Source organism: Corylus avellana, chromosome 6, assembly GCF_965113065.1.
Source record: "Corylus avellana chromosome 6, dhCorAvel1.hap1.2, whole genome shotgun sequence".
Taxonomy (NCBI): domain Eukaryota; kingdom Viridiplantae; phylum Streptophyta; class Magnoliopsida; order Fagales; family Betulaceae; genus Corylus; species Corylus avellana.
The window spans coordinates 2,556,540-2,582,845 of NC_142495.1; the positions used below are offsets into that span (position 1 = coordinate 2,556,540).

Below are 26,306 nucleotides of genomic sequence, written 5' to 3' on the forward strand. Positions count from 1 at the left end.
GGAAAGAAAAAAGTTTCGCATGAATATGCTACAGTATGTTTCTCTTTTGTCATGTTATAAATCAGCATGATCATTACAATCAGCACCCTTCCGAAGATATTAGAAAATTCTGTAATTTGGGATAAAACTTTTGTATTGATAACAATTAAGTCTTATCCAAACTTTTACATTCGGTACATTCACTACTAATCTGCTATCTTCTCGATCTTGTTCTTCCCCATTTTTTAACCTTTACATTGGGCACATCCATAAAAATTCAGTTACATTTTAATTCCCAAGGGATTATTACTTTCTTTTTCTTTTTTAAGAAATTACTGTATTGATTTATGTGGTTTAGACCATTTTCTAATAATTTCTTAAATTTTCAATTTTATCTTTTAGATCCTTCTATTTTTCGACTATATAAAATGAAGAGAAATATTATGAGTAAATAAGTTTTTTATATTTTGTCAATATTTTCTTACAAATTCAATAGATTAATCGCATTAGATTTGTGAAATTTATCATTGACTTATGTGGAGTCCACATAAGTCCACAAATCTAATTGTTGATTTATAAGATGAGACAAACCAAATATGAAAAAAAAAATATTGACCTACAACATTTTATCTAAAATGAATCATTTTATTCAATTCCACACAAATTCTGTTTTTTTTCTTGTCTTTTTTTTTTTTTTTGGAAAAATATGGAGCTTTTATTGATGAAATTTTACGAGCATAAAACCCTTACATCACAGAGCATACAACTCTGAAAAATCATAGCTAAAAGCTATGAAGGTTACAAAGTCATAAAAATGGCTTCAAGCTTCCGCTAACCCATGTACAATTACATTAAGGAATAAATCTGCTTCGTGCAAACTAAATCTAGGACATGGATAGCTCAAATACAAAACAAAAATAAAAAACAACTAGAAACTAAAAAGCCAGCCGTGAGAGTTAAGCCCCCACACTGATCTATTTCATCCTCAACTCGAAGGACAGGACAATAAATCCATCTTCAACCCGAAGGCCAGGACAAACAAAATAAAAAACAAAAAATAAAAATCCCATAAACAGCAGCGGAGGAGCACGACATCGTAAACATCATTTCGGAAGACACGCCTTGGCCAAAGAAGACGATCAGATCCAAGGTTAAAGAAACTAAATATAGATCTACAAACTTAATCTAAAGCAACTTACTAGAAACGAAGACCGGTGGAGTCTACAGAGAAGACACCGAGCACTGCTATCGTGAAAGGGGAGATCTTCCCTCCTCTTGAAAGAAGATTCGTCTGATATTGTTGGACAAATTCTTGTCATTTACGATACCTCATTTTAAAGAAAACTCTTGAATATGGTCCATTAAATGCTTGTCACGTGACAAGCTTGTAGCCGTTGAGTTATTTTTCATGATAATGCTAATTGAGTGGGCTTATGCATATTTATTGTACCAACAGTGGAGATTTTGGACTCATTGAATGATTGTTGTATAATTGGGTAGCTTGGTTGACAAGCAAAATGCTAGCTATAGTTTGTTGAATTAAAATTTTAGGGCTGTACAGAGTAATCATTCCGCGTAACAAACATAACTTAAATGTTTACATGAAAATAAAACAACTCTCAAATTTCCCTATATTAATTATTATTATTATTATTTCATCTTAGCAAGTACTTTGTGGGAAGTGTTTTTTTTTTTTTTTTAAGCTACCCTACATGCTTGGACGTACGGTAATAGACCTTCAGTTTGGATGGAGTCAATTTGGAGCTCTCCTAGCATTTCGCTAGCAAAGTATATTCTCTGGGGTTGGATAATCTGATTATAGAAGGATTTTTTTTTTTTTTTTTTTTTTTTTTTTTTTGTAATAACTGATTTTAGAGGGAGATTTTTTTTGAAGCTATTCAAAACAAAATACGCTTAACAAATTATCGTACCCTAATTAGTTAACGCGCGGTAGTCTATCTCTTACTTAATGGAGATGATCCTCTTATCTGTAATCTTTTTTGCTAATTTTTGAATAAAGAAAAGAAAAAAGTACTAGATGTTTTCTTGTTAGATGATCATGATCCGACTAGGTTGTCTCAAACTAGGTTCCGTATAATTTTTCGTCATGGATTAACTCGCTTGGGTTTAAGGTTTGGCATACTCGTATATCATTGTAAGACGAATATATTGTGTATGGATTGTAACACTCGAGATTCCAAGGGAAAACCATTAACTTGAAATGATGACCCATTCCAAATTTGTCGTATGAAGATGCTAATCGTGTTGGTTATTCACGTTATATCATTATTTGCGCTTACATTAATAAAAGTTTAAAAACGTATTTTTTTATAATTAAAATTGGAGGAAGAATAAATACATACTTCTTTTTTATATGAAGTCTGGGACAGCTACAATGTTGAAAGAGTTTTAATTTCCTGTAATGAATACTTGTTATAAACCGATTATGCAACCAAATGGTAGATCAATGGATGAATGATTTACGTATATAGGTCAAGAAAGTATATTTAAAACTATTTTCAAGTTACTTTTATATGTTTTAAATGATAATAAAATTTTGTTAAATTATTAATTTATTTCGTTAAATATATTCTTCAATTTTTTAATTTATTATTATTATTTTTTTCAACTCTATCTTTTAACCTTGATCTCTTGTAAATCAAAATCCTAGCTCGGGTGCCGCTTGGGGAAAGGGAGCTAGGAAGAAGAGATAAGAGATGTGAATCAATGATCACTGCTTTTATATGTTTTATGAGAAGGATGATCTCTGCTTTATGTGTTTTATTAGAAGGATCAACGACCTTTGTTTCATGAGAATATATATATATATATATATATATATATATGGGGAAAATTCACTTTACCTTGAAGTTTTGAGAGTTTTTCAATTTGAACCCCAATATTTAAAGTTTGGCAATGTATCACCCTAATGTTTTAAAAATTTTCAATTCAAACCCTCCGTTACTAATTTTCGTGTAATTGGACGGAAACCATCCTACGTGCGTCTCACGTGGGATTTTGATGCCCTCTATTCCAATGTTGCCCTCATTAAAACTTATGAAATTATGTAATTACCCTCATTATGGTAATTACATAATTTCAAAGGTTTTAATGATGAAAAAATTGAAATAGAGGGCATCAAAATCCCACGTGAAATGCACGTAGGATGTTTCCGTCCAATTAGACGAAAATAAGTAACGGATGGTCTAAATTGAAATTTTTTGAAATATTATGGGGTACATTGCCAATTTTTAAACATTTGGGTTCAAATTGAAAAACCCTTAAAATTTTAGAGGGTAAAGTGAATTTAACCATATATATATATATATATAAACGAGTGATTTATATTATATGCTAACACATAGTATGTTTAACTGGTTATTAACTTGATGCGTATTTGTTAATAAATTGATTAAGTGGATATATCATAAGCTGACGAAATGGTTGTTTTCTTTAATTTTATATATCACTTTGTGGGGCCAAAGCATGAAAGGTTAATGCATGCAGTAATATTTAATTTAACTGGGCCGGAAAGAATAACCTCCTCTTGTCTGCCTGAAAGGTTATATATTGATTGCAGTAAAATCATGGGGTCATGGGTGCAAACTTCCTGTATTATTTATTATATATCACCACTTATCTTAAAGGATTATGTTATGCAAGCTTATCATATTAAATTATTATTTATTGTAAAATTTTAAATTGATAAGAATCTACCAATATAATTATTTAATTAATATTATAACATTATTTGAGTGGCAAATTTTCTGATTGGTTGAAAATTTAAAACTAAGAAAGTGATGAGAGATTAATTGTTAAGTGTATAGATAAGTAAGGAGTCAGTCACATTCATGCCAGGTGTATACTATGAATGAAGCGGCTTGATTTCCTTCTTTCTAAAAGGTAAAGAGCCTAAGAGGGAGGGACCCTTGAATCACATTCCGTCACAAGTCGTCCATGACAAAACGTTTAATCTTCATATGCAGACATTCATACGCCACAAAAATCACAAAAATCTGTGATATGAAAGTAAACCTATCGAACCCAGCAAATCACATAAATAAATAATAATTAATAAATAAAAAAAATCGAAAAAAAATGTTGGCAATCGTATCAACTTGCGGTGAGAATAAGGCGATCGAACAGAGAGAAACTAGCATACATTAAATGAACTGGATATATGTCTTTTTCTTTCGCCACTCTCTTTCCATACCTTTTTTTTGCCACTAACATGCAAAAGCTGATGTTATATTATAATTGTGTCATTGGTCTTCTTTCGTAACTATTCAAATTTCGACCACAAAGTACGTAGCATTTTTTAAATACCATAATTATCATTACCCTACTTGGGCATGCCGAAACCCACTTTACTTCTGCCATAACAATGATCATGTTTCTGTTTCAAAATTGAGCAATTTTTTTTTTTTTTTTTTTTAAATCAAAATATTTAGGAAATTAAACAATTTAATAGACGATTCTTTCACTCTGTTTGCAGCAAGATATATATCCATTCATATCCTTTCCTTGCTTTTCAGCGTTTCTTTACTTTATATTCCACATGTCTCCCCCCATGTCTCTCTCCTAATGAAGTACCTTCTTCTTTCTATAAATCTTAACTCTCTTTATTCTTTTTATCTTCATAGGAGACTCAAACAGTTTTTTAATTTATCTATCTTCTACAATTGGAGATGGCAACAGACTGTGCCAAAGACAGATGGGAACATTCTAATTTAGCGCAAGATGTATCAGAAGAAGATGAAGATTTATCGTTTTGTGATCTGCCAGTCATTAACTGTTTGACGAAAGAAGACGACAATCAATCAAGAAAAGAAGACGCTTTGGATATCGAAAACCAGGAAGATCAGTTCGATTTCAGCTCAACGGGCGGCTCTGTTTTGAAAGAGTCTAAAATGTGCGCCGCCGATGAGGTTTTCTTCCAGGGTCGAATCCTCCCACTACGTCTCTCAGTCAGCTCAGACACGGGCTTGCCCCGTTTCCAGCATGATCAAATCCAAAAATTTACACGCTCCGAGTCCATGGACCATCGCTCAACGGGTGGGTTCGCCAGCAACAATAGCAGCCGAAGCAGCAGCACAAGAAGCTACAACTCATCAAGCAGCAATAGCTCCAGCAGTACCACCATCAGACGAACAAATTACAAGCCCAAATTTCAAAACGCTTTCCTTACATGCCCAAGTCCGAAACCCCAAATCAAGTTATCCACGACCCACCAAGGTACCGTCGGTATCCGGATCCGGAATTCATCCACGTGGGACTATTTACGGGTGGGTTTGCTTCCCACTCCAGAGATTGGATTGCAAGACCTCAAGGTTCGTAGAAACAGCAGTGTTAACAAAAGTTCCGTCAGCCGTAATAGCAGTCAGGGTAGTGTTAAGTATGACTTGAATTAAAAGTCATGGTGGGACCCAATGTTTTGTCTCCTTCTTCAAGTAGGAGAGGTTTTTTGGTTCAACCGGTTTACTCCTTTTGGGTTTAGGAGACTTTTGTTCAAGTTTGTTTTGGAGTCCTTCTCCTATGTGTTATTGGACTCATTGTTTGACTTATAGTAGAAGTCCTAGACCAACATGTAAAAGGAGAGTTAAAGCTTCTATATAAGGAACAAAGCACAAGGTGAATTTGTGTGTGCCAAAAACGTGAAGCACCAAAGGGAGGAGAAAAAAGAGAGAAAAAGTGAGAGTAAGAAAGAGAGTGTTTTTGCCCTTTATTGTTATTATTCTCCTTTGGGTAAAGTGAGAATTGGGTGTATTTGGGGCTTTGGGTTTGAGTGGTTTTCTCACCCTGTTACTCTCTTGTACTCATCTTTTGATAGTGAATTTTTTCCGGGTCGTCTCCGCCAGTGGATGTAGGCTTGTTAAGCCGAACCACTTAAATCTTTGTGTCGTGTGTGATTGCTTATCTTTGTTATTCCGCATTCTTCTTATTTTTCGCATCTCACGGGTCTTGGGAAATAGGATTAATTTCCTAACAACTGGTATCAGAGCTGTTGGTTCGAGTGGGAGCGATGGCAAGTGAAGAAGGAAAGATGGGAATCGAGAAGTTCGACGGCAAAGATTTTGGGTTTTGGAAGGTACAGATTGAAGATATTCTTTATGGGAAGGATCTTCATCAACCTCTTTTGGAAGAACAACCCGACGACATGGATGATAGCGAGTGGGCTCTGCTTGATCGTAAAGCCCTAGCAGTTATCAGGTTATCACTGTCAAAATCAGTTGCACACAACGTTGTAAAGGAGAAGACAGCAGCAGGTCTAATGGCAGCTTTGTCAAGCATGTATGAGAAGCCGTCGGCTAACAACAAGGTGCATCTGATGAAGAAATTGTTCAACCTAAAGATGGCGGAAGGAGCTTCGGTGGCACATCATCTCAATGAGTTCAACACCATCACAAATCAATTGTCCTCGGTGGAAATTAATTTTGATGATGAGGTTCGCGCGTTGATCGTCTTGGCATCTTTGCCAAATAGCTGGGAAGCAGTGAGGATGGCTGTGAGTAACTCTGTAGGAAAGAGTAAACTGAGCTATGAAGACGTCAGAGATTTGATTCTCAGTGAAGAGGTTCGCAGAAGAGATGCGGGTGAAGCCTCTTGTTCTGGTGCTGCTTTAAACCTCGAGACTCGGGGCAGAGGACAAGATAGAAACTCTGGTCAAGGCAGATCAAATTCCAGAAAAGGGAGAAGCAAATTTAGATTCGACCGACAACCTGAGTGTTGGAACTGTGGCAAGACTAGCCACTACAAGAAGAATTGCAGGGAACTGCGGAAGGAGACTGAGAATGATTATGCAAACGTAGTGACAGAAGAAGTATATGATGCCCTACTTCTTTCTGTTGACAGTCCCCTTGATTCTTGGGTCTTAGACTCGGGAGTATCTTTTCATACGACAGCGATCCGTGAAATTCTCGAGAACTATGTTGCTGGAGATTTCGGGAAGGTGTATTTGGCTGACGGAACGGCGCTGGATGTTGTGGGCCTAGGCGATGTTCGCATTAGAGTTCACAGTGACTCGGTATGGAAGCTGCAAAAGGTCAGGCATGTTCCGGAGCTGAAAAAGAATTTGATTTCAGTGGGACAGCTTGATGAGGAAGGGCATTCTATTTATTTCCACGGTGGAAAGTGGAAGGTCAGCAAGGGAGCCATGATTTTGGCTACTGGTCATAAAACAAATACTCTCTATATGACCACGAACAGCAAGGATACAGATGCTGTTGTAGATACGACTGCTGACTCAAAACTATGGCACCTAAGGCTTGGACACATGAGCGAGAAAGAGATGAAGGTACTTATGTCAAAAGGGAAACTACTGGGGTTGAAGTCAGTTGATTCTGATTTGTGTAAAGGCTGCATCCTAGGGAAGCAGAAGAAGGTGAGTTTCGCGGAAGTTGGCAAAGCACCTAATCTTGGAAAGCTGGAGCTGGTACACACGGATTTGTGGGGTCCCGCACCAGTGGCATCTCTTGGAGGCTCGCGGTATTACATCACATTTATTGATGACTCAAGCAGGAAGGTATGGGTTTATTTCTTGAAAAGTAAATCTGATGTATTTGAGACTTTTAAGAAATGGAAGGCCATGGTTGAGACTGAAACGGGCTTGAAGCTCAAGCGTTTGAGATCAGACAATGGAGGAGAATACGAAGATAGGGGGTTTAAACAGTTTTGTGCAGTGAATGAGATTAGAATGGAGAAAACTATCCCAGGAATGCCGCAGCAGAATGGCGTGGCTGAGTGCATGAATAGAACTCTCAATGAGCGTGCTAGGAGTATGAGGTTGCATGCTGGGTTACCAAAGACTTTCTGGGCTGATGCAGTAAGCACTGCTGCATATTTGATAAATAGGGGGTCTTCCGTTCCCCTAAGCCATAGACTACCGGAAGAAGTCTGGAGTGGAAAAGAGGCAAATCTTTCACATCTGAAAGTTTTTGGTTGTGCTTCGTATGTCGATGATGAGTCTGATTCTCAGAGTAAACTAGATGCTAAATCTAGAAAGTGTTTCTTCATTGGATATGGAGATGAGGCCTTCGGTTATCGATTTTGGGATGATCAAAATCGGAAGATCATTAGAAGTCGGAATGTGACTTTTAATGAGTGTGCTATGTACAAGGATGGGTCAAGTACAGAACCTGAAGTTACAGAGCAGGAACCGAAGAAGTCTGAGTTTGTTAACTTAGATGATCTTTCTGAAAGTACAGTGCAGAAAGAGAAACAATTCGTGGAGGTGGAGCTTGATAAACAGTGTTCACTCACGGATGAATGTGATGACAGAAAATCTTCAAGAAACTTACAGCACCGGGAAGAGTCTTATTCTTTAGCAAGAGGCAAAGAGAAACGTGATCGAAAAGCAACAAAGAGGTATGGCTTTGAGGATATGGTTTCTTTTGCTCTAGCAGCTAGTAGTGGAGATCCGTCATCTGTTCAAGATGGTATGCTGAAAGAGGTGGAGTTACTACGGAAAGGTAAAGCTTGGGAATCAGCAGGATTACCCAAGGGAAAGAAGGCTAAAGGGTGCAGATGGGTCTACAGGAAGAAAGAGTCATCGGATAAAGCTGTATGGTCGACGGGGCTGATAGGGAGGCATGGTGTTATGTCTAAACCAAGTCCTATGCTCAAGTTCAAGAGGCACTTGGACTTGAGTGACACTTGTGGAGTGTGATTGCCCTTAGGGGCTGAGGCGGAGACAATCGGACGAGACACGTTTTGGTAGACTTGATGGGATTCAAGTCAAGGTGGAGATTGTTAAGTATGACTTGAATTAAAAGTCATGGTGGGACCCAATGTTTTGTCTCCTTCTTCAAGTAGGAGAGGTTTTTTGGTTCAACCGGTTTACTCCTTTTGGGTTTAGGAGACTTTTGTTCAAGTTTGTTTTGGAGTCCTTCTCCTATGTGTTATTGGACTCATTGTTTGACTTATAGTAGAAGTCCTAGACCAACATGTAAAAGGAGAGTTAAAGCTTCTATATAAGGAACAAAGCACAAGGTGAATTTGTGTGTGCCAAAAACGTGAAGCACCAAAGGGAGGAGAAAAAAGAGAGAAAAAGTGAGAGTAAGAAAGAGAGTGTTTTTGCCCTTTATTGTTATTATTCTCCTTTGGGTAAAGTGAGAATTGGGTGTATTTGGGGCTTTGGGTTTGAGTGGTTTTCTCACCCTGTTACTCTCTTGTACTCATCTTTTGATAGTGAATTTTTTCCGGGTCGTCTCCGCCAGTGGATGTAGGCTTGTTAAGCCGAACCACTTAAATCTTTGTGTCGTGTGTGATTGCTTATCTTTGTTATTCCGCATTCTTCTTATTTTTCGCATCTCACGGGTCTTGGGAAATAGGATTAATTTCCTAACAGGTAGTAGTAGCAATAGCGTCATCGCCAAAAACAGCGCTAAGATTAGCACCGGTTGTCGAGGCGAAAAACAGAGGACGCCGGGATTCTTGGAGAAGGGCATCGGGGGATTGCTGAATGGTTGCAAGTGTTTGGATGAAACAGTTTCGTCAAAAGCAGTCATCATTAAGAGCAGTAACGCAAATAACAACAATAGTGAAAGTAGCGCAACGCATGCGAAGAAAGAAAAATTGTTGGAGGTGAAGATGAAAAAGAAGGACGAAAAGCAGCAGCTGCAGGGAAAGCAAGCCATGTCACGCCATCGAACGTCTGAGTGGCTAAAGGAGCTTCCGCATGCAGTCTATCCTCCAGAGGGTCAGACAGACTGATTAACAAAATAAAATATGCTTCGATCGCATGCCTGTATTCCTTTTAGTTTCATTGTCTTTTTGTTTTTGTTTTGGACTTTAGTTTAAATTAGATTATGATATTCCAGTGGGGCTCTGTTATCAAGAACTTTCCCTTTCCTGAGGGAACGAGGTTGTTATCTTTTTTTTTTTTTCTTCTTCTTTTTTTTTTGGAGGGGCAGAGAGTGTAGAGTAAAATTAATGATTGAGGTTTGTAGCCGTGATGGGTGGAAATGACGCACCTCTCAACAGAGGTGACGGTGTTGGCGGTGGTGCTTGTCATGATTAAAGTGTGAGCTTTGATGCTTTATGGGTGGATGGTGTCGAACGTGGAAAATAGCATTTCATGACTATCACAAGGCCACACCATAGGGAGACATGCAGACAGACAGTGGGAGCTAATTAAAGAAAAAGCTTGTGTCAACGATAAATGGAAAAAAGTTGGTTGGAAAAATTGAATTGAAGATATTAGAAAATAAAAGGCAAATTATTGGTTTAAGAGCATTTTGGTTGCGCTAGCAGCCAAATGTAGTAAAAATTAGCACCCAATATATCAACTATTTAATATAGCAAAAACGAAAGCTACTTATTAGTATTAGCCAATTTTGGTTATCAATGTAGCTTAATAATTCACAAATAAATTAATAATAAAAAATTTAGTATGATTCGCTCTTTTCCCTTAAAGTGGTTGACCTTAAAAATAAAGATTGCGATGCAGGTGTTTTGAGAAAATTATTAGCTAAAATAAAAAATGGTAGAGAGTGATGACTAGTTAGACTGTTTTCTCATCTAGGGGGTGGCTCAACTACTCCTTAACCTCTCAAGGTAGCTCGACTAACCTTGTAGCCGTTTGAGTTTTTTAAGGTGGCTTTAACCTTTTGCGTTGAATGAAAGAGTTTTCGGGGGTAACTCAAGCCACTAGTTAAGGAGATAATTACTTGAAAATTTACTAAGAGTATATTAATATACATATTATAACATAATTTATAGTACAAAAACTTAAAATAATGAACTTGGGTCTATTTAGATATATTAATTATTATTTCTCTTTATACTTTATCAATTTAGAACACAGCACTTATAATGCACTTACAAAATCATCCCCTAACTTTTTGGGGTGGGCTAACCGCCCACAAGACTTCTTCAAGGGTGGTTGGACCCCCCCCCCCCCCAGGTAAAGGGTTGAGGAAGTGGTCCAATTTTATTTTTTTTTAACAAGTTATTTTGTTTAAATTTGAGGTCACATTTTGTACAAATGGAAACATTTTATTGGTCTCTGATGGCTTTTTGTACAAGTTGCAAAAGTTTTATTAAGTTTTTAAACCATAAATAATTAATGGAAGTAGCAAATTGATAAACCTAGAAAGTACAAGGTTTCAAAGGAATAGTTCAATCGGCTGTAAATTACTTCTCATAAAGCGGATGTCATTAGTTTTAATTCTCCATCCCCTTCCCCTTCCCTTGTGTGAACGTGTGAAAAAAAAAAAAAAAAGTACAAATATCAATTTTCTCAGTTTTTAAAATTAGTACCTTTTTTATAAAGAGATAAATCATAGGTATCAATAATGCATTTAAGCCTGTGTGATGTTTTATGTTGATATTTCTTATAACCACACATTTGAACTAGTGCTCTTGATATTTATAGGAAATGCGATATCCGAAATAAGGCTATTTTTGTTATTTTGCATGAGAAAAGTGGTTTCAGAACTATTGAGCACTGTTCCCATACAGTAAAATGCAAAATAATAGTTTCTAATATTGAAAATAACATAATAATAATGAAAAAAAAAAAAAAAAAAAAAAAGAAGAAGAAGAAGAAGAAGATAAGGCTTAAACTATGTTTTACTTTTATCTATTAAAGATTCATAGGGCCTAAACTATTACTACGAGATCTATGAATTGTACTTTTAGATACTGTACCCAAACAACTGTACAGACTTGTTTGGAAAGAAAATACAAAAGCTGTGGAAATGTTTCGGCCTTCACTCGGGAAAAAAGGCCCCATTTGAGTGTAGTTGTGATTTTCATGGTCGGGCCGTCTCTAAATCCATAAAATTAAGCCCACAAAATCACTGATTTTTCTGAGCGAGTACGGACCTTATCTTCCGGTCTGTTTGATGCCGGAAGGAAATCATATATTTATTTTATAAATTTTTTAATATTATTCTTGATTACTCCCCTAAAAATTCAATCGGAGAATTAAATAGGGGTCTAGAAATGTTTGCATAGGTGGGCCGCCTTGAAGACAGCTTGGGAACATGTTGCAGCACCCCGGGACCCACATCCCAATTTTTCTTTCTCTACCCAAATTTTAGAAAATTCAGATTTTTTTTTTTTTTTTTTTTCCGAGGAAATCTAAATCCAAAATTGTTGGAGAACGAGATCTGTTTTGTTCCATCCATCAATTTAGACATTAATTGGTGTAGACGTAAAGTCTGGTAACCAGGCTGTGGATTTAGCAATTCCCCATTTTTTAAGTTAAAGAATTCTAATTTCCAGACCTAGTCTAGAAGTTGAAAAGTTTTAAAGCATACCAAATCAAAGTCAAACGTTGTTGAAATGGGATGCCCTATTTTTCTACTCTTTCCCAGGATTTGTTGGCACTTTTGCGTATTGATATGGGTTTTATTTGTCTGAAATTCTGGGAAATTACAAGCATTTGTTGTTTGCTAAAACGTGACAGAAAACTTATATATGTATTTTATATATCAAATTAATATTTTAATTTGACACGCATCTTTTTCCAACTCCAGGAATTTTAAACAAAATAGATAGGAATAGATTCTTCTCAATTATTTATTTACTTATAAGAGATAGCATTTGCCGACTGTTTTGTTTTTTATCACATAAAATTGTTGTAGATTAATATAAAGCCCATCTACATTTAGACACAAAGGCCACATATTTTTCAAAACCTTTTTCTTTTTTTTCTTTTTTTTCAAAACAAAAATATTAATGAAGTACTTAAAAACAAAATACTTAAAATTATATATTTTTTATATTATATCAGAACATTTTTTTTTTTTAAAAAAAAAAAACCCCAATAAAAATTAACAAATCAAGCCAATCATTCCATAGTGGACTGATGCCTAGATCTTTAAATTAAGACACGCGTCACCGTCTAGCCTTTGGTAAAACAAATGGATTAGAAAAATGGGAACGTAAAAAAAGGTTTCAAAACAAATAGCTGTAGCTGTATTATCTCCATGATTTTCAAGGACTCGCTTTTGACTTATTCGTCGACCAGGTAGTGGAGACGACTTCCGGTGACTTCGCTGCCGCACCAATGAAAAAAAACATCAGAGGTTAACAAAGATTTATTAAACTTATGCGTGAAGAAAAATAAAATAATTAATTAAAATAAATGTAATGAGTAATAATGAATGAGTTACATATCAATTTAATAAAATTTTTGTTAGTAAAAAATTTAATATCTCTAATATTTTTATAATAGAAATTGCTACATAGCTATTCCTACCAGCTCAACCGCCTTCATGGTTGGCCGCACGACTGTTCTTTCCCTCTTTAAGATGGTCACACAATTATATGAGCTTAACTTTTGCAGAAATATGAGTTAATTTATTTTTTATAAATATTATGAGTGACACTATCAATTAACTCTTAGATTAGTTTTTATTAAACAAAAAATCAATAATGGATTAACAATACCACATCGTCATAGTGGGATAATAGTAGAATGAGAGCTTGATATATAGTATTAAATTTTTAAAAAATATTCTTACAACAAAATAAGAGTATAGTTTGAGAAGTAGTTTATGTTAAATGAATTATTTGTTAATGTATTTATTTGTAATCAATAAATATCGAAAGAGCAATCTCTACATTTCCATTTTATATTTTAGAGGTAATTATTTTTTGTCCTCATGAATTACAGTGTCTTAGCACTTTTCTTCCATAAACTACCAACTATGACACCTGACCCCATCAAACTATCATCTTATAACAAAAAGCCCATTCCCGTCAGTCGAAGGGGTTAAAATTAACCGTCAATGGTCATGTGCAAGTCATGTGCCATTTTAAATTTTTTTTCTTCCACTTTTGCCTTCATTTTAAATTATTTTCATGTGTTGGATTAGGGTTTAGAAGAGTACAAGCGTCATTTTTTCGGTTTGAAATTAGGACAAAAGTTGAAGAAAAAAATTTAAAATGGCTCATGATTTGCATATGACCGTTGATTGTCAATTTTAACTCTTTTGAATGATGGAACGAGGTTTTTTGTCATAAAATGATAGTTTAATAGGGTCAAGTGTCATAATTAATAGTTCATAAAAAAAAAATGTCAAAACGTTGTAGTTTATTTGGGCAAAAAAGTAATTACCCCTATATCTTATTTTACCACGTTTCGCTGATATTGATAGCCGGCCAGTACGAGTTCAACGTTCAAGTGAAGACGTGCTTCAGCTTCACCCTTGCCAGAAGTCAACATTTTTTAAAACCGTGGAAATATGCCCCTAACACATATTGAAGACATGGCGATTTTGACTCGTAGGTTGGATCTAAATTCTGGTATATCCTTCTTCTACACCTGACATTTGGATCTCTCTTTTTTTTTTTTTTTTTTTGAAATGGACATTTGGATCCTCTAGTTTCTACTACAAGACCGCCAAAATTTTATAATCTATGGTCTCTCCAACTTTTAAAAAAAATCTGTGAGCTATTTAAATTCAATAACTTAGATAATTGAATCTTGACATTGATGACAAAAAAGATATAATATGAAGTTATGGTAAATCTTATATTTAATTCATTCAATCAAATAATAGACGTATCTTTCAAGGGCTTAAGTAGCACTAATAAGAATTTTTTTTAATAAATAAAAATATTCAGAGTAGTATAATTTATATCACAATTTATATATATATATATATATATATATATATAAATTGTTGTTACAGTTCATTATTAATAATTAACAATATATAATTAATAAGTAAACTACTAATTAATTAAAAAATTTACTTAATTATTTTATTAATTATACTTTTGTGTTAACTTGTAAAATGATCCTTTGTAGAAATGATTGCACTCCAAATAATACTAATTACACTATTATGAATAAGGCTTAAATAGAATTATTTCATAATTGTTCAGATTGACAAATTTCGAGTCAAGGAATAAGACTCCCCCCTATCTGACAAAGCACTGGATAAGTTTTCCTCAGTCTCCACATCAACGCCACCTAGGAATCCCCTTTCACTTTGAGCCGTCTGTTTGTCCAAACACATACGCAAACAGAGAGTGCTCTGCCCCTCCTGCCTGCGGACCCCACTGCCATATTTTTCTAATTACAAAACAAAAAAAAAAAAATTGTCCAAACACAATTTTGTTTTTTGTTTTTTTTTTAAGTAACTCCCACAAAATTAAAACCAAACAGAGTCTCATAGTCTTTGGTCCTCCACCTAAGACCCCCGAAGCACGCACCTTTTAACGCGGAAATTCTCTCTCTCTCTCTCTCTCTCTCTCTCTCTCTGTGTTCTTAACGCGGCATTCCCACGTTTCTTTATTCAACCCATTTTCTTTATTCAAAGCTCGTCACCTACCAAACCCACGTATTTTCTAACTAATTTGCAAGAATCAAAGGTCGTACAGAACTCATTTTCACAACCCAGAAACCAAAAGAGCCGAACAGAGAGAGAGAGAGAGAGAGAGATGTTGGAGCAGTGCTGGAGGCCACTGGAGAGTTGCTTTGGATGGGGGCGGAAAGGGGATGAGCTTCTATGGGACACGAACCTCAAGCCTCACGCTTTGGGGGACTACTCGATCGCGGTGGTGCAAGCCAACTCGTACCTTGAAGACCAGGGACAGGTGTTCACCTCTCCTTCCGCCACGTACATCGGTGTCTACGACGGCCATGGCGGCCCCGAAGCTGCTCGCTTCATCACCCACCATCTCCTCCCTTTCCTTCACAGTAAGTTTACTAACCCATCTGATAGTTTCTTTGCTTTGGTACGGTATTTCAATTTCAATTGTAAAATATAATCCTGTTGGAAAATGAAAGAAAATCAGAAGTCTGAATCTTGGGTTTGATCATCTGGAACTTGAAAATCATTAACATTACAATTTTGCTTAGCTGAGCTGGGTGGCTGGCTAGCTTTAGCTATTCCGTTCTGTCAGTTTTTAATTTCCAGCAATCAAATAGAGGGTTATTTTTAGAAAATCGTATTTGTAATCACAATTGGCCAAGATAAATTAGCTTCTTATTCATTTTAAGAATTTAAAATTGTTTCTCTTTCTCTTTTTTTTTTTTTTTATTGGTTACCCTCAGAGTTTGCAACAGAACAGGGTGGATTGTCAGAGGATGTTATCAAGAAGGCATTTGATGCCACAGAAGAGGGATTCTTACACTTGGTGAAGCGATCGTTGCCTTCTCGGCCGCAGATTGCTTCAGTGGGTTCATGTTGTCTTCTTGGGGTTATTTCAAATGATGTTTTGTATGTGGCTAATCTCGGCGACTCGAGGGCGGTTCTGGGCCGCCGAGAGTCAGAAGGACGGGGAAATAGTCCGGTGGTGGCGGAGCGGTTATCTACTGATCATAATGTTGGAGTGGAGGAGGTGAGGAAAGAAGTCAAGGCACTTCACCCTGATGATTCACACATTGTGGTGTATACCCAGGGAGTTTGGCGAATCAAGGGCATTATTCAGGTAAGAATCGTGGTTTTGTCTTCTTTCTGCTTTGTATCTCTATGATGGGTCTGATTGAAGTTAGCTTTGATAGTTTAAGTTTTTCTTTCTGCAAATTGATATGATCTATATGTGGGTCTAATGGTGTTCTGTATGTGCAGAGATTACTTCACAAAATCAATTTGAGTTGATGTATATAGGAATTCATAAATATTTTTTTAATTATGTTATCTTTCTGCCGTGCTGGTGTGAATTATATGTGTCAGAATTTGATTATACAACCATTTGGACGTCAGTTTCCCTATGTGCTATATGATGGTCTTTTAGTGTTTAGGACAGTGTTTTTTGCCAGTATGTGCTCTGTTGGATTGCTCAAGTAGAGTTTGCATTTTTCCGAAGTTTGAATGACAAGTTCTTTCAAATTTAAATTCTTGGTTTGCTTTAAGTGGTGTATCAGAATTTGGTAAAATGTGAAGCTGTGTGACACAAGTAATCGTGGATTTGGAGATTCATACAGATATAAAAGACATCTGGTTATGCTATTCTTGGGGATTTTATGGTCATCTCACTTTTGGAATTAAGCCTGTAGGCTGTTGCCTTGCAGCCAGTTTTAGTGGTTTTATATAAAACATAAGACACTTTTCATATCTCTTGCAATTTTATTGGTTAAACTCTCATAGGCATAGAGAAATAGACAATGTGCTTTGTGATTTTGATGCAATGAGTTATACGGAGAGGAGATGCCCTTTATTGTTTCCTGCTATGGTAACACCTGGCACGGATAATATGATATGATTAAGAAAATGATTTTTATCTTCTTTTTATCTACTTTCCTTTTGCAAAATTGAATGTCTTTAAGTTGATCCTGAACTTTATAAAGAGGGCACTAGAAAAGAATGCTATATGTCTTGTTTGAGATCAATGACAAACCATGGAGATATTTGTCTTCTAAAAAATTGATTTTGCTCTTATTAGGTGTATCATGTGAAGTACAACTCTTTGGGCATATAGATTCTTAAAGAAATTCTTTCCTAAAGGGCTTGAACAAAATGTGAAAGTCCTTATCTTCTGTTATCCTTGCTAGTCCAACTTTCTGATGTGGGTGGAATATGTCCTGCTATCTTCACAAGTTCACATGTTCTGGCTTTTTGGCCTCTCTTTCAGACAGCTAAGATCAAGTATGATAATGGGATGCACCTGATGACACAAATTGGTCATTATCACGTGGGGACATTTATCTATATGTGATCAAAGTATGCTTTTGAATTTTGTTAGCAATTGAGAGCCAAAACATTAGGTTTCTGGCCATAGTCGAAATCATACATAAATGGATAAATTTATGTATTTCAGCACCATATTGATAGGCTTTAATCCACTTATAGCTGTTTAAGTGGATTTACCTTGATAGCTGCCTCCTTATCTCTTGGTAATGAATTTTGTGTATATAATCCTAAGGCTGGAAAGTCATTAAATTTATGTTTTCCCTTTATAGGTCTCAAGATCAATTGGAGATGTCTATCTGAAGAAACCCGAGTTTAACAGAGATCCTCTTTTCCATCACTTTGGATTACCCATTCCTTTAAAAAGGCCTGTAATGACGGCAGAACCCTCAATAGTGAATCGAAAGCTAAAACCAAATGACATGTTTTTGATATTTGCATCGGACGGTCTCTGGGAGCATTTAAGCGATGAAGCAGCTGTTGAAATTGTCTTCAAAAACCCAAGAGTTGTAAGTTGCTGCCAAATTGTATTTGTGCTCTCTTATTTTTTCTCTGCTACTGTCAAGTGTCAATACATATTTCTGCCTTTTACCGTTACAACACAGTTTATGGATCTCTATTTCGAACTTGTTATGTTATATAAAAAGATATTAAGAGCTGCCAAAATTTTGTTGCAGGGAATAGCAAAGAGGTTGGTGAGAACTGCCCTTCATGAGGCTGCAAGAAAAAGAGAAATGCGATATGAAGACATACAGCGAATCGAAAAAGGCGTAAGGCGTCATTTTCACGACGATATTACCGTCATTGTTGTATATCTGGATCATTCACGAGGTTCTCCAAATGGACTCAAGCATCACAGCCTCCCTAACTGCACTAATGCCCCTGTAGATATTTTCTCCCTAAATGCGGATGTGGATGATCCAGAGGTCCCACTTCATCCCATCTCCTAAGCGAACGATACTCCAATAATCTGTTATGTTCTGTACGTACAAGTAGTTATATAGAAAGGTGCATCTGGCTTGAAGCCAGGATACGGCCCCAGAATTTTTATTTCACAGGAGAGAGTTTGTACATAATATTGTGAATGAAGGTTAACAGATTGAAGCTCCAGCTTGGGTTTTGGCCTCATTTTGCGATCCTTTGTTTTGGGATGGTTTTTTTGTGTGTAGGTGTTCTTTTTCTCTATACAATGATTACTGGATTTTTAAGTTCAGATGAAATGCATGATGAATTGAAAAGGCTTTAAATTTTGAGTCATATGACAATTGTTCAGTTCAAGAGCTCAGCAGCCCTTCGTTTACGCTTTTGGATTCAATGCATTAAACGCACAAGTCTTTCTGAATGCAAGTCTTCGTCAATATTCTTACGTAAAGACTTTAATAAACTTTGATTTGACTGAACGCCAAAACTGTGGAATTTTTGAATCCTCTAGAGACGTCAGAACTCAGATAAGTCGTTTTCAGCAGTAACAATTTTTGACTGTCAATTTAATATAGAAAGGTAAATTATGATAGAACTTTCCTCGCAAGTCTTGCCAAACCATTTCTTCTTCACATTGTTCCAAATAATATTATTCTTTATTAAATGGTTTTCTGATCTTATTTGACCCCCTTTTTTCTCTTTTGTTGACAGCGGAGGAGACAAGGCCCCCCGAAATTCTTAAAAAATAAGGAAAAATATAAAGTAAAAATTCAACAACTCTTGAGTTAACCTCTCAAAGGTTCCAAAAAGAAAATATTGTGGTGCTGTTGCAGATCCCAACTACCCATTGCCTACCGTTGCCATAGACTATCGTGTGCTTTCTGAAGGAAAATTGAAATTGTCTCGTACCTTCCAAAGTTTTGACCGTGTAAAACAAACAAGAATCTAAATTTTAACCATTAAAGATAAAAGGGAATGATAGGGATTTTGCCCTCTACAAGGGTGGAAATGGAATCCACCCCACAGAAGGGCAGTGGGGGTAAATCTTGTAGATGGGAAAGGGGAGAAACATTGGTTGTTTGGGAGTATTGTAATTTGTAAACAATTGAAAGTTAGAGGGAGTTAAATGTATTTTTATATTTTAAAATATATATATATATATATAGAAGGGCCTGGACAGGTCCAAGCGGATCAAGCCCCTGATTGCTCCACGATGGGCATTGCACATTAGGAGGTGCCCAGCAAGCATGGCCCCCCGGCCCAAACTTGCCCTCATCTCTACTATGGGCCTTGGGATAGATGAATTATTCCCATGCGTACGTGGTTTGAAACGCTTGGTTTGCAAATGGCCAAAAACCCAATGATTTGATCATTTCAATCAATGTTTCTAATTGTTTCGACTTTCAGTTCAATTGTTTCTTTGATCTTTTATTCTTGCTTAGTAGTTATATCAAAATTGACTAAAAAATAAGTTTTTTTTATATATATATATTTTAAAAAAACCTATAGTTCAATTATAGAACAATCCCACAATAATATAATAGTTGAACATAACTTAAATATATATAAGATTAAGAGAAGGGGAGAAGGGTGGGCGAAGATCGGTTGCATTTATAAGATTGAAATCACAACAACTAGTTAGGAGGAAAAATTTTAAAACATTTTTGAAAGAAAATGAAACACGTTTATAACTAAATAATTTTTGGTTTGAAAAATTCAAAACTAATTTAATACCCTGAGGCAAAAAGTTTATCAAATTAAAAAACTTAAACTAATAATAATCGAGCAATTCTATGACATATATCACCTAAATTAATCCCAAAAATCATACTCATCACAGCATATATCAAATCTCTCTCTCACTTCAATCATGGTCTCCCCCACCCCCACCACACCCACCAAAAAAAAAAAAGAAGAAGAAAAATGAAGTCCATGGGGGTATTATACTCAAATACTATGTCTTTTTCTAGGGTCTATCTAAACATCAAAGTGCACAATTTGTCATAAACCCTAAGACCGTTATTTTGTGTGGTAAGAGAGACTTTGTTCATCTTTACGTCTTTAAGTTCATACTTCTCCAAGAGTTTGATTAAACTATATAAAATCTCAAAAACTATCAAACCGAGTTCCGGGTTGCCAAACATAGAAGAATTTGCCAGAGTTATGTAGCTACTATGATAGAAGACAAACGAGTTATTTGTTGGGGGCACACATAAGGTTTTGTTACAAATGTGTTTTTTTTTTTGGAAACCTAATTACAAAGGTTTTATAAGTATAAATCGTGTGTCGTTTTATTCTTATATATTGAATAAGTTTTCTAAGTCTGACTATTTCAAAATAACTTTATTTTTTAAGAATTATTCAAAATGTCTCCACCTCGTTACCAAAATTGTGGTGTTAATCACTTAATAAGTACAAGGACAAACGAATCATTCTTAGCTCAAGCCAAACCCCTCCAAATATTTAATTACTATTGTAACACTCTTTTCTTTTCAATATTGGTGATCAATGCTAGCTAGCTAGTAGCTAGGATGTGTTATGCTTGTAACGCCTTTAGATTTGAGTAAATGTGATACATGTATACTATTCAGCCTCTTCTATTACTCTTTTTGTAAGGTATTTGAATGACGCGGATTACTTTGGAGAGTTCTCGGCAGTAAGAACATTGTGGAAGTCATTCAAATGGAGGGTCATCATCCGCAGATGAGCGCACCAAAAATCGTAATTCCTGTAATTCTCAGGCATATTATGTACGATATTAGCGCATGATGTTTGTGTTTGCTTTTGTTACTAGTTTGTGTTAATTTTCTCTAGTATGGAAGCCTGCAAACCTCTTGCAGCTTGTGTGATTCAACAATATCTACCTTGTTTTTCTTTGCCCTACTAAATCTTTGTTTCATTATGACTTAAAGAGTGAAAGGCTAATTATTAGTCAGGCCTTAAAAACTTATGGATCAGTCATTCCATTTGTGCTTTCAGCAAGTAGGCCAGGCAACGGGATTAATCTATGCTTTCTATCTTTCAATTGGATATGAATTGCTTGTATGTATTGAAAAGCCTCGAGTTATCTTGCACTTGAAGAGAATTCTTTCTAGGTTTGTCTTGCATCTGAGTATCTCTATAACAAATTGTCCATTTATTGACCCGCGAACCATAGTTATTGAACTTAGAAGTTACACAGGCAGTTGTGGTTAACAATTGTCTCTAATTGCCAACTGCAATTGCCATAAGCGATTATCAAATTTTCATAACCGCAATTGCTCCGCCTTAGAGGTTTTAAATAACGGTCAGTTAACTATTAATGAAACTCATAACTGCACCGTATAATTGCTTTTTAGAAATTGGCCTTTCGGGCATATTTTGGTGTTTTTGGCCTTTGTTGAACCTCTAATTTATGGCCTATTTTAGATGGTTTTGGCATTTTAAAAAAAAAATAATTAGAATGATTTAAAATGTAACAAAGCCTACAAATATTATTATTGTGGGAAAATTACAGTTTACCCCCCTAAAGTTGACAGCGTTTTTCAATTCGAACACTAAAGTTTCAATTTTTGCAATCCACCCCCCCCCCACCCAAAGTTTCAAATTTTTGCAATTTAACCAATTGTATTCAAAGCTTCCCATATTGTCCCTAATTTTTATAAAAAATTCGGGGTGGCTATCTGGCCATTTTAGCACCTCCAATTTTTTTTTTCTTCATAAAAATAGAAATTAGGGGTAATATGGGAATTTTGGGATAATATTGGTCGAATTGAAAAAAAATTGAAATTTTGTGGGGGTGGATTTCAAAAATTGAAATTTTAGTGTTCGAATTGAAAAACGCTGTCAACTTTGGGGGGTAAACTATAATTTTCCCTATTATTGTTATTATTTTGATGAAAAAGAACAATTTCATTAAATTCAAAACAAAAACCCTATTTCAAACACACCAAAACATCGTTGTATATATTATTACTATCGTGGTTGGCAACTATTAACTGTGTCGGCCTACTCTTAAAATTGCTAACCTCTCCGCCCAAGGTGGTTAGCAATTTTTTTTCAATCACTCACAAAATCAATTATACGATTAATAGAGACAATCCTTTTTAATAACCATCCGCTTATACACCCAAATAGAATTTGAACCCACGCATAGAGACAATCCTTTTTAATAGAGATAGGGCTGTTCACCGACTCTCTGTTGAAGTTAAAAAATTAAAATTAAAAAAATGGTTATTCTCACTTCTGTGTAGATGGTAACTATTTTAGGCGGGCTGGGCATCGTAAGTCAGGGCCAGGCCAGGCGATTGACAAATTCGTTTCTCAAGTCCAAAGAAAAGGGCTCCTTAATTAAGGTAGCAAAAAGCTTGTAGGCAGCTAAAGCCCAGATGGGATCCACAAGTTGGACTTTACACTACAGCTGTCATCCTTGCGGATGCATCTGACTTGCGAGGCCTAAAATCAGAGAAGGAGGCATTGCAAGATCGTTTTATCGTGACGTTTTTGTTTGAAATTCGTCGGAACAGATTATGCCCGCAAATCTATTGTACGGAAGCTGTTCCTCCCTCAACGATCTCGCCAGATCTTTCATATAATTTATTTCGGCAGGTTTGTGGCCTTCGACGCCATGAAGGCGTACGAAGTTGTCAAGGGAGATGGATGGGCCGATGGAGTCCCAGTTTGCATCGAAGATGACGGAGGTGGTACTGGTAGGTACTGTCTACTGACATGGAGGAGGATCATAGTTTCGCCAGAGCGAATGAAGTGCACTACTACGTGGGTTGATGAAATGAATGGCTCACACTAACTCATGCGACAAATCTACGGCCATGCCGATTTTGCAGCAAACTTCCGCAGTGGGCGACAGGGTGGGCCCTAGGATGGAGGAAATGGAATGGTGTGACTTGGGAGGAAGTGTGAAAGAGAGAAAGAGAGAGGGACGGTGGAAAATTAGGAAATGGAATGTTGGGCGGAAGTGTGAAAGAGAGAAAGAGAGAGGGACGGTGGAAAATTAGGAAATGGAATGGTGGGCGGAAGTGTGAAAGAGAGAAAGACAGAGGGATGAACGCCGTTAGTTCACTGGTTTCTTTTATTTTTTATTTTTTAAATGAATATTTAATACTATATTTTTATCTCAGGAATTAATTATTTTTACATTTTTTTTTTTAATAACAACTAAATCAAAATTTTATTAAAATTATTGCATCAATATTATAAAATAATTAAAATAAATACTCAATGGTTATATATATCAAAAATTGTAGTCATCCACCGAGTAGTCGTGAAACGAGTCCCGATCTTGCGAGTAGTTGCCATGCCATGCCATCATCCTAATTAGTAAAGTAGTTGCCGTTGAGGCAGGGTACATTGCCACGCTGATCACATGGAGCCATGGACGTAGTTAAGTCGCATTAATGAGACGACGGAACATGCTGCCAAACCATACTCTAAAGGAATGGAAGAGGATAGCACACGTCCAACGTTCAAATTAAAATATCTTTTTACCTTCCACAAGGTCGGCCAACAATAGCCCCACGATGAGAATCAAACAGAGGATTAGAATTTAGAAAGAAAATAAATGTAAGCGTTGGATGTACCTGATAATTGCTCTTCCACTAATCCTTATCATGAAATATGTGGTGCCAGTGAGCGATCCCAAGAAAAACACGAAAAACAGGAGAAACCAAAGTCAGCGCTTTCACACCACAAAACCCGGTTCAGCAAGGACAACAGTTACAGAAACGTACGCGAAAGCACATAATGGGGATCGTTGAAGAAGCTCACAACGTGAAGATTTTGGGGTCCGGCGAGCGGAACATAGTGCTAGCCCATGGCTTCGGCACCGACCAATCGGTGTGGAAGCACCTTGTTCCCCTCCTCCTCGACGACAACCACCGGGTCATTTTGTACGATAATATGGGCGCCGGAACAACAAACCCGGACTACTTTGACTTCGAACGCTACTCGACAATTGAGGGTTATGCGTACGACTTACTTGCCATTCTAGAAGAGCTTCAACTTGATTCCTGCATTTTAGTGGCCCATTCAGTCTCGGCCATGATCGGCGCCATCGCCTCCATCACGCGCCCCGATCTCTTCTCTAAGATCGTCATGCTCAGCTGCTCCCCGAGGTACGTAGGTAGTAGACCTTTGAAAGTGATCATAAAGTTGATCGATCCGATGACATGTAAGTTATTATTTATCATATAAGTTTATGAATTTGAGCACTTAATAAAGAATATAAAGATATTATTCTAAATTCTGACCAACCATATCTAAATATTTTAGTGATTCTGAAGTCTTTTCTTTTCAACTAAATAACTCTTTTTAACACCATTGATTTGAGTAAATATATTATTCGATATACATGTATATTGATTGGTCTGTTTGATCACTTTTTATATTATAAGGTACTTGAATGATGTGGATTACTATGGAGGATTCGAGCAAGAAGATCTAGACCAGCTATTCGAAGCGATGCGGTCAAACTACAAGGCGTGGTGCTCAGGGTTCGCCCCACTAGCCGTGGGCGGGGACATGGACTCGGTGGCGGTCCAAGAATTCAGCCGGACACTGTTCAACATGAGGCCAGACATAGCCCTGAGCGTGGCTCAGACCATATTCCAAAGCGACTGGAGACAAGTACTAGGCCTCGTCACCGTGCCCTGCCACATAATTCAGAGCATGAAGGACTTGGCCGTGCCGGTCATGGTGTCAGAATACTTGCATCAGAACCTTGGCGGTGAGTCCGTCGTTGAAGTCATGTCATCGGACGGTCATCTTCCCCAGTTGAGCTCGCCGGATGTTGTGATGCCGGTGCTTCTCAGGCATATTCGTTTCGATATTCCTGTATGATGTTTGTGCTTGTTATTTAGTTGTGTGTGTTAATTTAGTATTGGACGAAAATGGGCCGCAAAATCACTATCGTGGCACTATGGTGATTCAACACCTGGTCTCATTTCTCTCAAGAGAACCCTGCAGTGGCGGAGGTTTGAGCTATAGTACTGTGGGGGAGCATATAATCCTATCATGTATAATTAAGTTCTTTGCAACAAGTTACTAACTGTCTTAATCGTCTGCTATTTTCGTCCTAATCTGTGGTTCTTTCAAATAACCATCTTAATCTTTAGATATTTTCATCCTAGTCGTTGGTTCATTATAAAATCTGTCTTAATCTTTTGATAAATGATGGAGACGTACACGTAGAGTGGGCGCGTCCCTCCACATGCCTTGATAATTGTTAGGTAAAATGTCTGTATTAAATGGGTTGAGGTATCATACCAATTGTCAACAATATGCGGACAGTCAATTTGTTTTTCTGCTCTTAGACTTTAGATGTGGTGAGTAGGCTATATCATGCATTGGGGAGGTCGTCACCACCCTCAATTGGCCCTATTATACAATGCTTAATAAAAATTTGCACATGTCAAAAGAATCCTCGACTAGGTAAGTCCGACCCTTCTCCTTATAAACCATTTTCGTATTTCTTAAACCTCGAGTGAAATAAGTTGAAATTTTCTAAAGGACCATCAAAAACTCAATCTTGTGGTCACATGAGAGCTACCAGAAGTAAGAATCTTCTTTGATCGTAAGACCGTAGCCGAGCAAAAAATCGTTGCTATAGGCGTACACTCAGGAGAAGGCCACCCAACTAATAGCCCATACATTCACATATCCGTCCTCGGTGTGGTGTATTGTGCTATCCATATGCCACGTCACGTGTTCTGGTACCGGCTAGAATCATATACGTCATATCTCATAATATGGCCTGGTATTGCCTATAACGCATGTCATTTCTTTGGCCATATCTTACTTGTGCATTTTCTTATTTCATGG

At 36.6% G+C, this 26,306-nt stretch overlaps 3 protein-coding genes across 3 annotated transcripts; all 3 read left to right on the forward strand.

Annotated features, from left to right (window-relative positions):
- The first annotated feature begins 4,534 nt into the window (after nucleotides 1-4,534).
- LOC132187744 (uncharacterized) lies at nucleotides 4,535-10,016 on the forward strand. Its single transcript, XM_088517889.1, has 2 exons — nucleotides 4,535-5,364; nucleotides 9,326-10,016. Exons 1-2 carry the CDS (start codon nucleotides 4,668-4,670, stop codon nucleotides 9,688-9,690), a joined length of 1,062 nt encoding a protein of 353 aa, XP_088374015.1. The 5' UTR covers nucleotides 4,535-4,667; the 3' UTR covers nucleotides 9,691-10,016.
- Nucleotides 10,017-15,143: 5,127 nt separating this feature from the next.
- LOC132187761 (putative protein phosphatase 2C 63) lies at nucleotides 15,144-18,680 on the forward strand. Its single transcript, XM_059602184.2, has 4 exons — nucleotides 15,144-15,637; nucleotides 15,995-16,371; nucleotides 17,843-18,079; nucleotides 18,248-18,680. The coding sequence occupies exons 1-4, from the start codon at nucleotides 15,379-15,381 to the stop codon at nucleotides 18,518-18,520; spliced, it is 1,146 nt and encodes a 381-aa protein (XP_059458167.1). The 5' UTR covers nucleotides 15,144-15,378; the 3' UTR covers nucleotides 18,521-18,680.
- A 5,414-nt stretch (nucleotides 18,681-24,094) lies between these two features.
- LOC132186973 (karrikin insensitive 2 receptor CA) lies at nucleotides 24,095-25,547 on the forward strand. The gene is made up of 2 exons (XM_059601104.2): nucleotides 24,095-24,601; nucleotides 24,881-25,547. Exons 1-2 carry the CDS (start codon nucleotides 24,231-24,233, stop codon nucleotides 25,323-25,325), a joined length of 816 nt encoding a protein of 271 aa, XP_059457087.2. The 5' UTR covers nucleotides 24,095-24,230; the 3' UTR covers nucleotides 25,326-25,547.
- The last annotated feature ends 759 nt before the right edge of the window (nucleotides 25,548-26,306 follow it).

What these genes read in the sequence shown, in the direction of transcription:
- LOC132186973 (XM_059601104.2), top strand. Translation starts at nt 24,231, where the DNA reads ATGGGGATCGTTGAAGAAGCTCACAACGTGAAGATTTTGGGGTCCGGC. An exon ending in ATGCTCAGCTGCTCCCCGAG is followed by an intron (nt 24,602 to 24,880) that starts GTACGTAGGTAG and finishes TTATATTATAAG; the next exon opens with GTACTTGAATGATGTGGATT.
- LOC132187761 (XM_059602184.2), top strand. Translation starts at nt 15,379, where the DNA reads ATGTTGGAGCAGTGCTGGAGGCCACTGGAGAGTTGCTTTGGATGGGGG. An exon ending in TCTCCTCCCTTTCCTTCACA is followed by an intron (nt 15,638 to 15,994) that starts GTAAGTTTACTA and finishes GGTTACCCTCAG; the next exon opens with AGTTTGCAACAGAACAGGGT. An exon ending in TCTTCAAAAACCCAAGAGTT is followed by an intron (nt 18,080 to 18,247) that starts GTAAGTTGCTGC and finishes ATTTTGTTGCAG; the next exon opens with GGAATAGCAAAGAGGTTGGT.
- LOC132187744 (XM_088517889.1), top strand. Translation starts at nt 4,668, where the DNA reads ATGGCAACAGACTGTGCCAAAGACAGATGGGAACATTCTAATTTAGCG. An exon ending in CAGCCGTAATAGCAGTCAGG is followed by an intron (nt 5,365 to 9,325) that starts GTAGTGTTAAGT and finishes ATTTCCTAACAG; the next exon opens with GTAGTAGTAGCAATAGCGTC.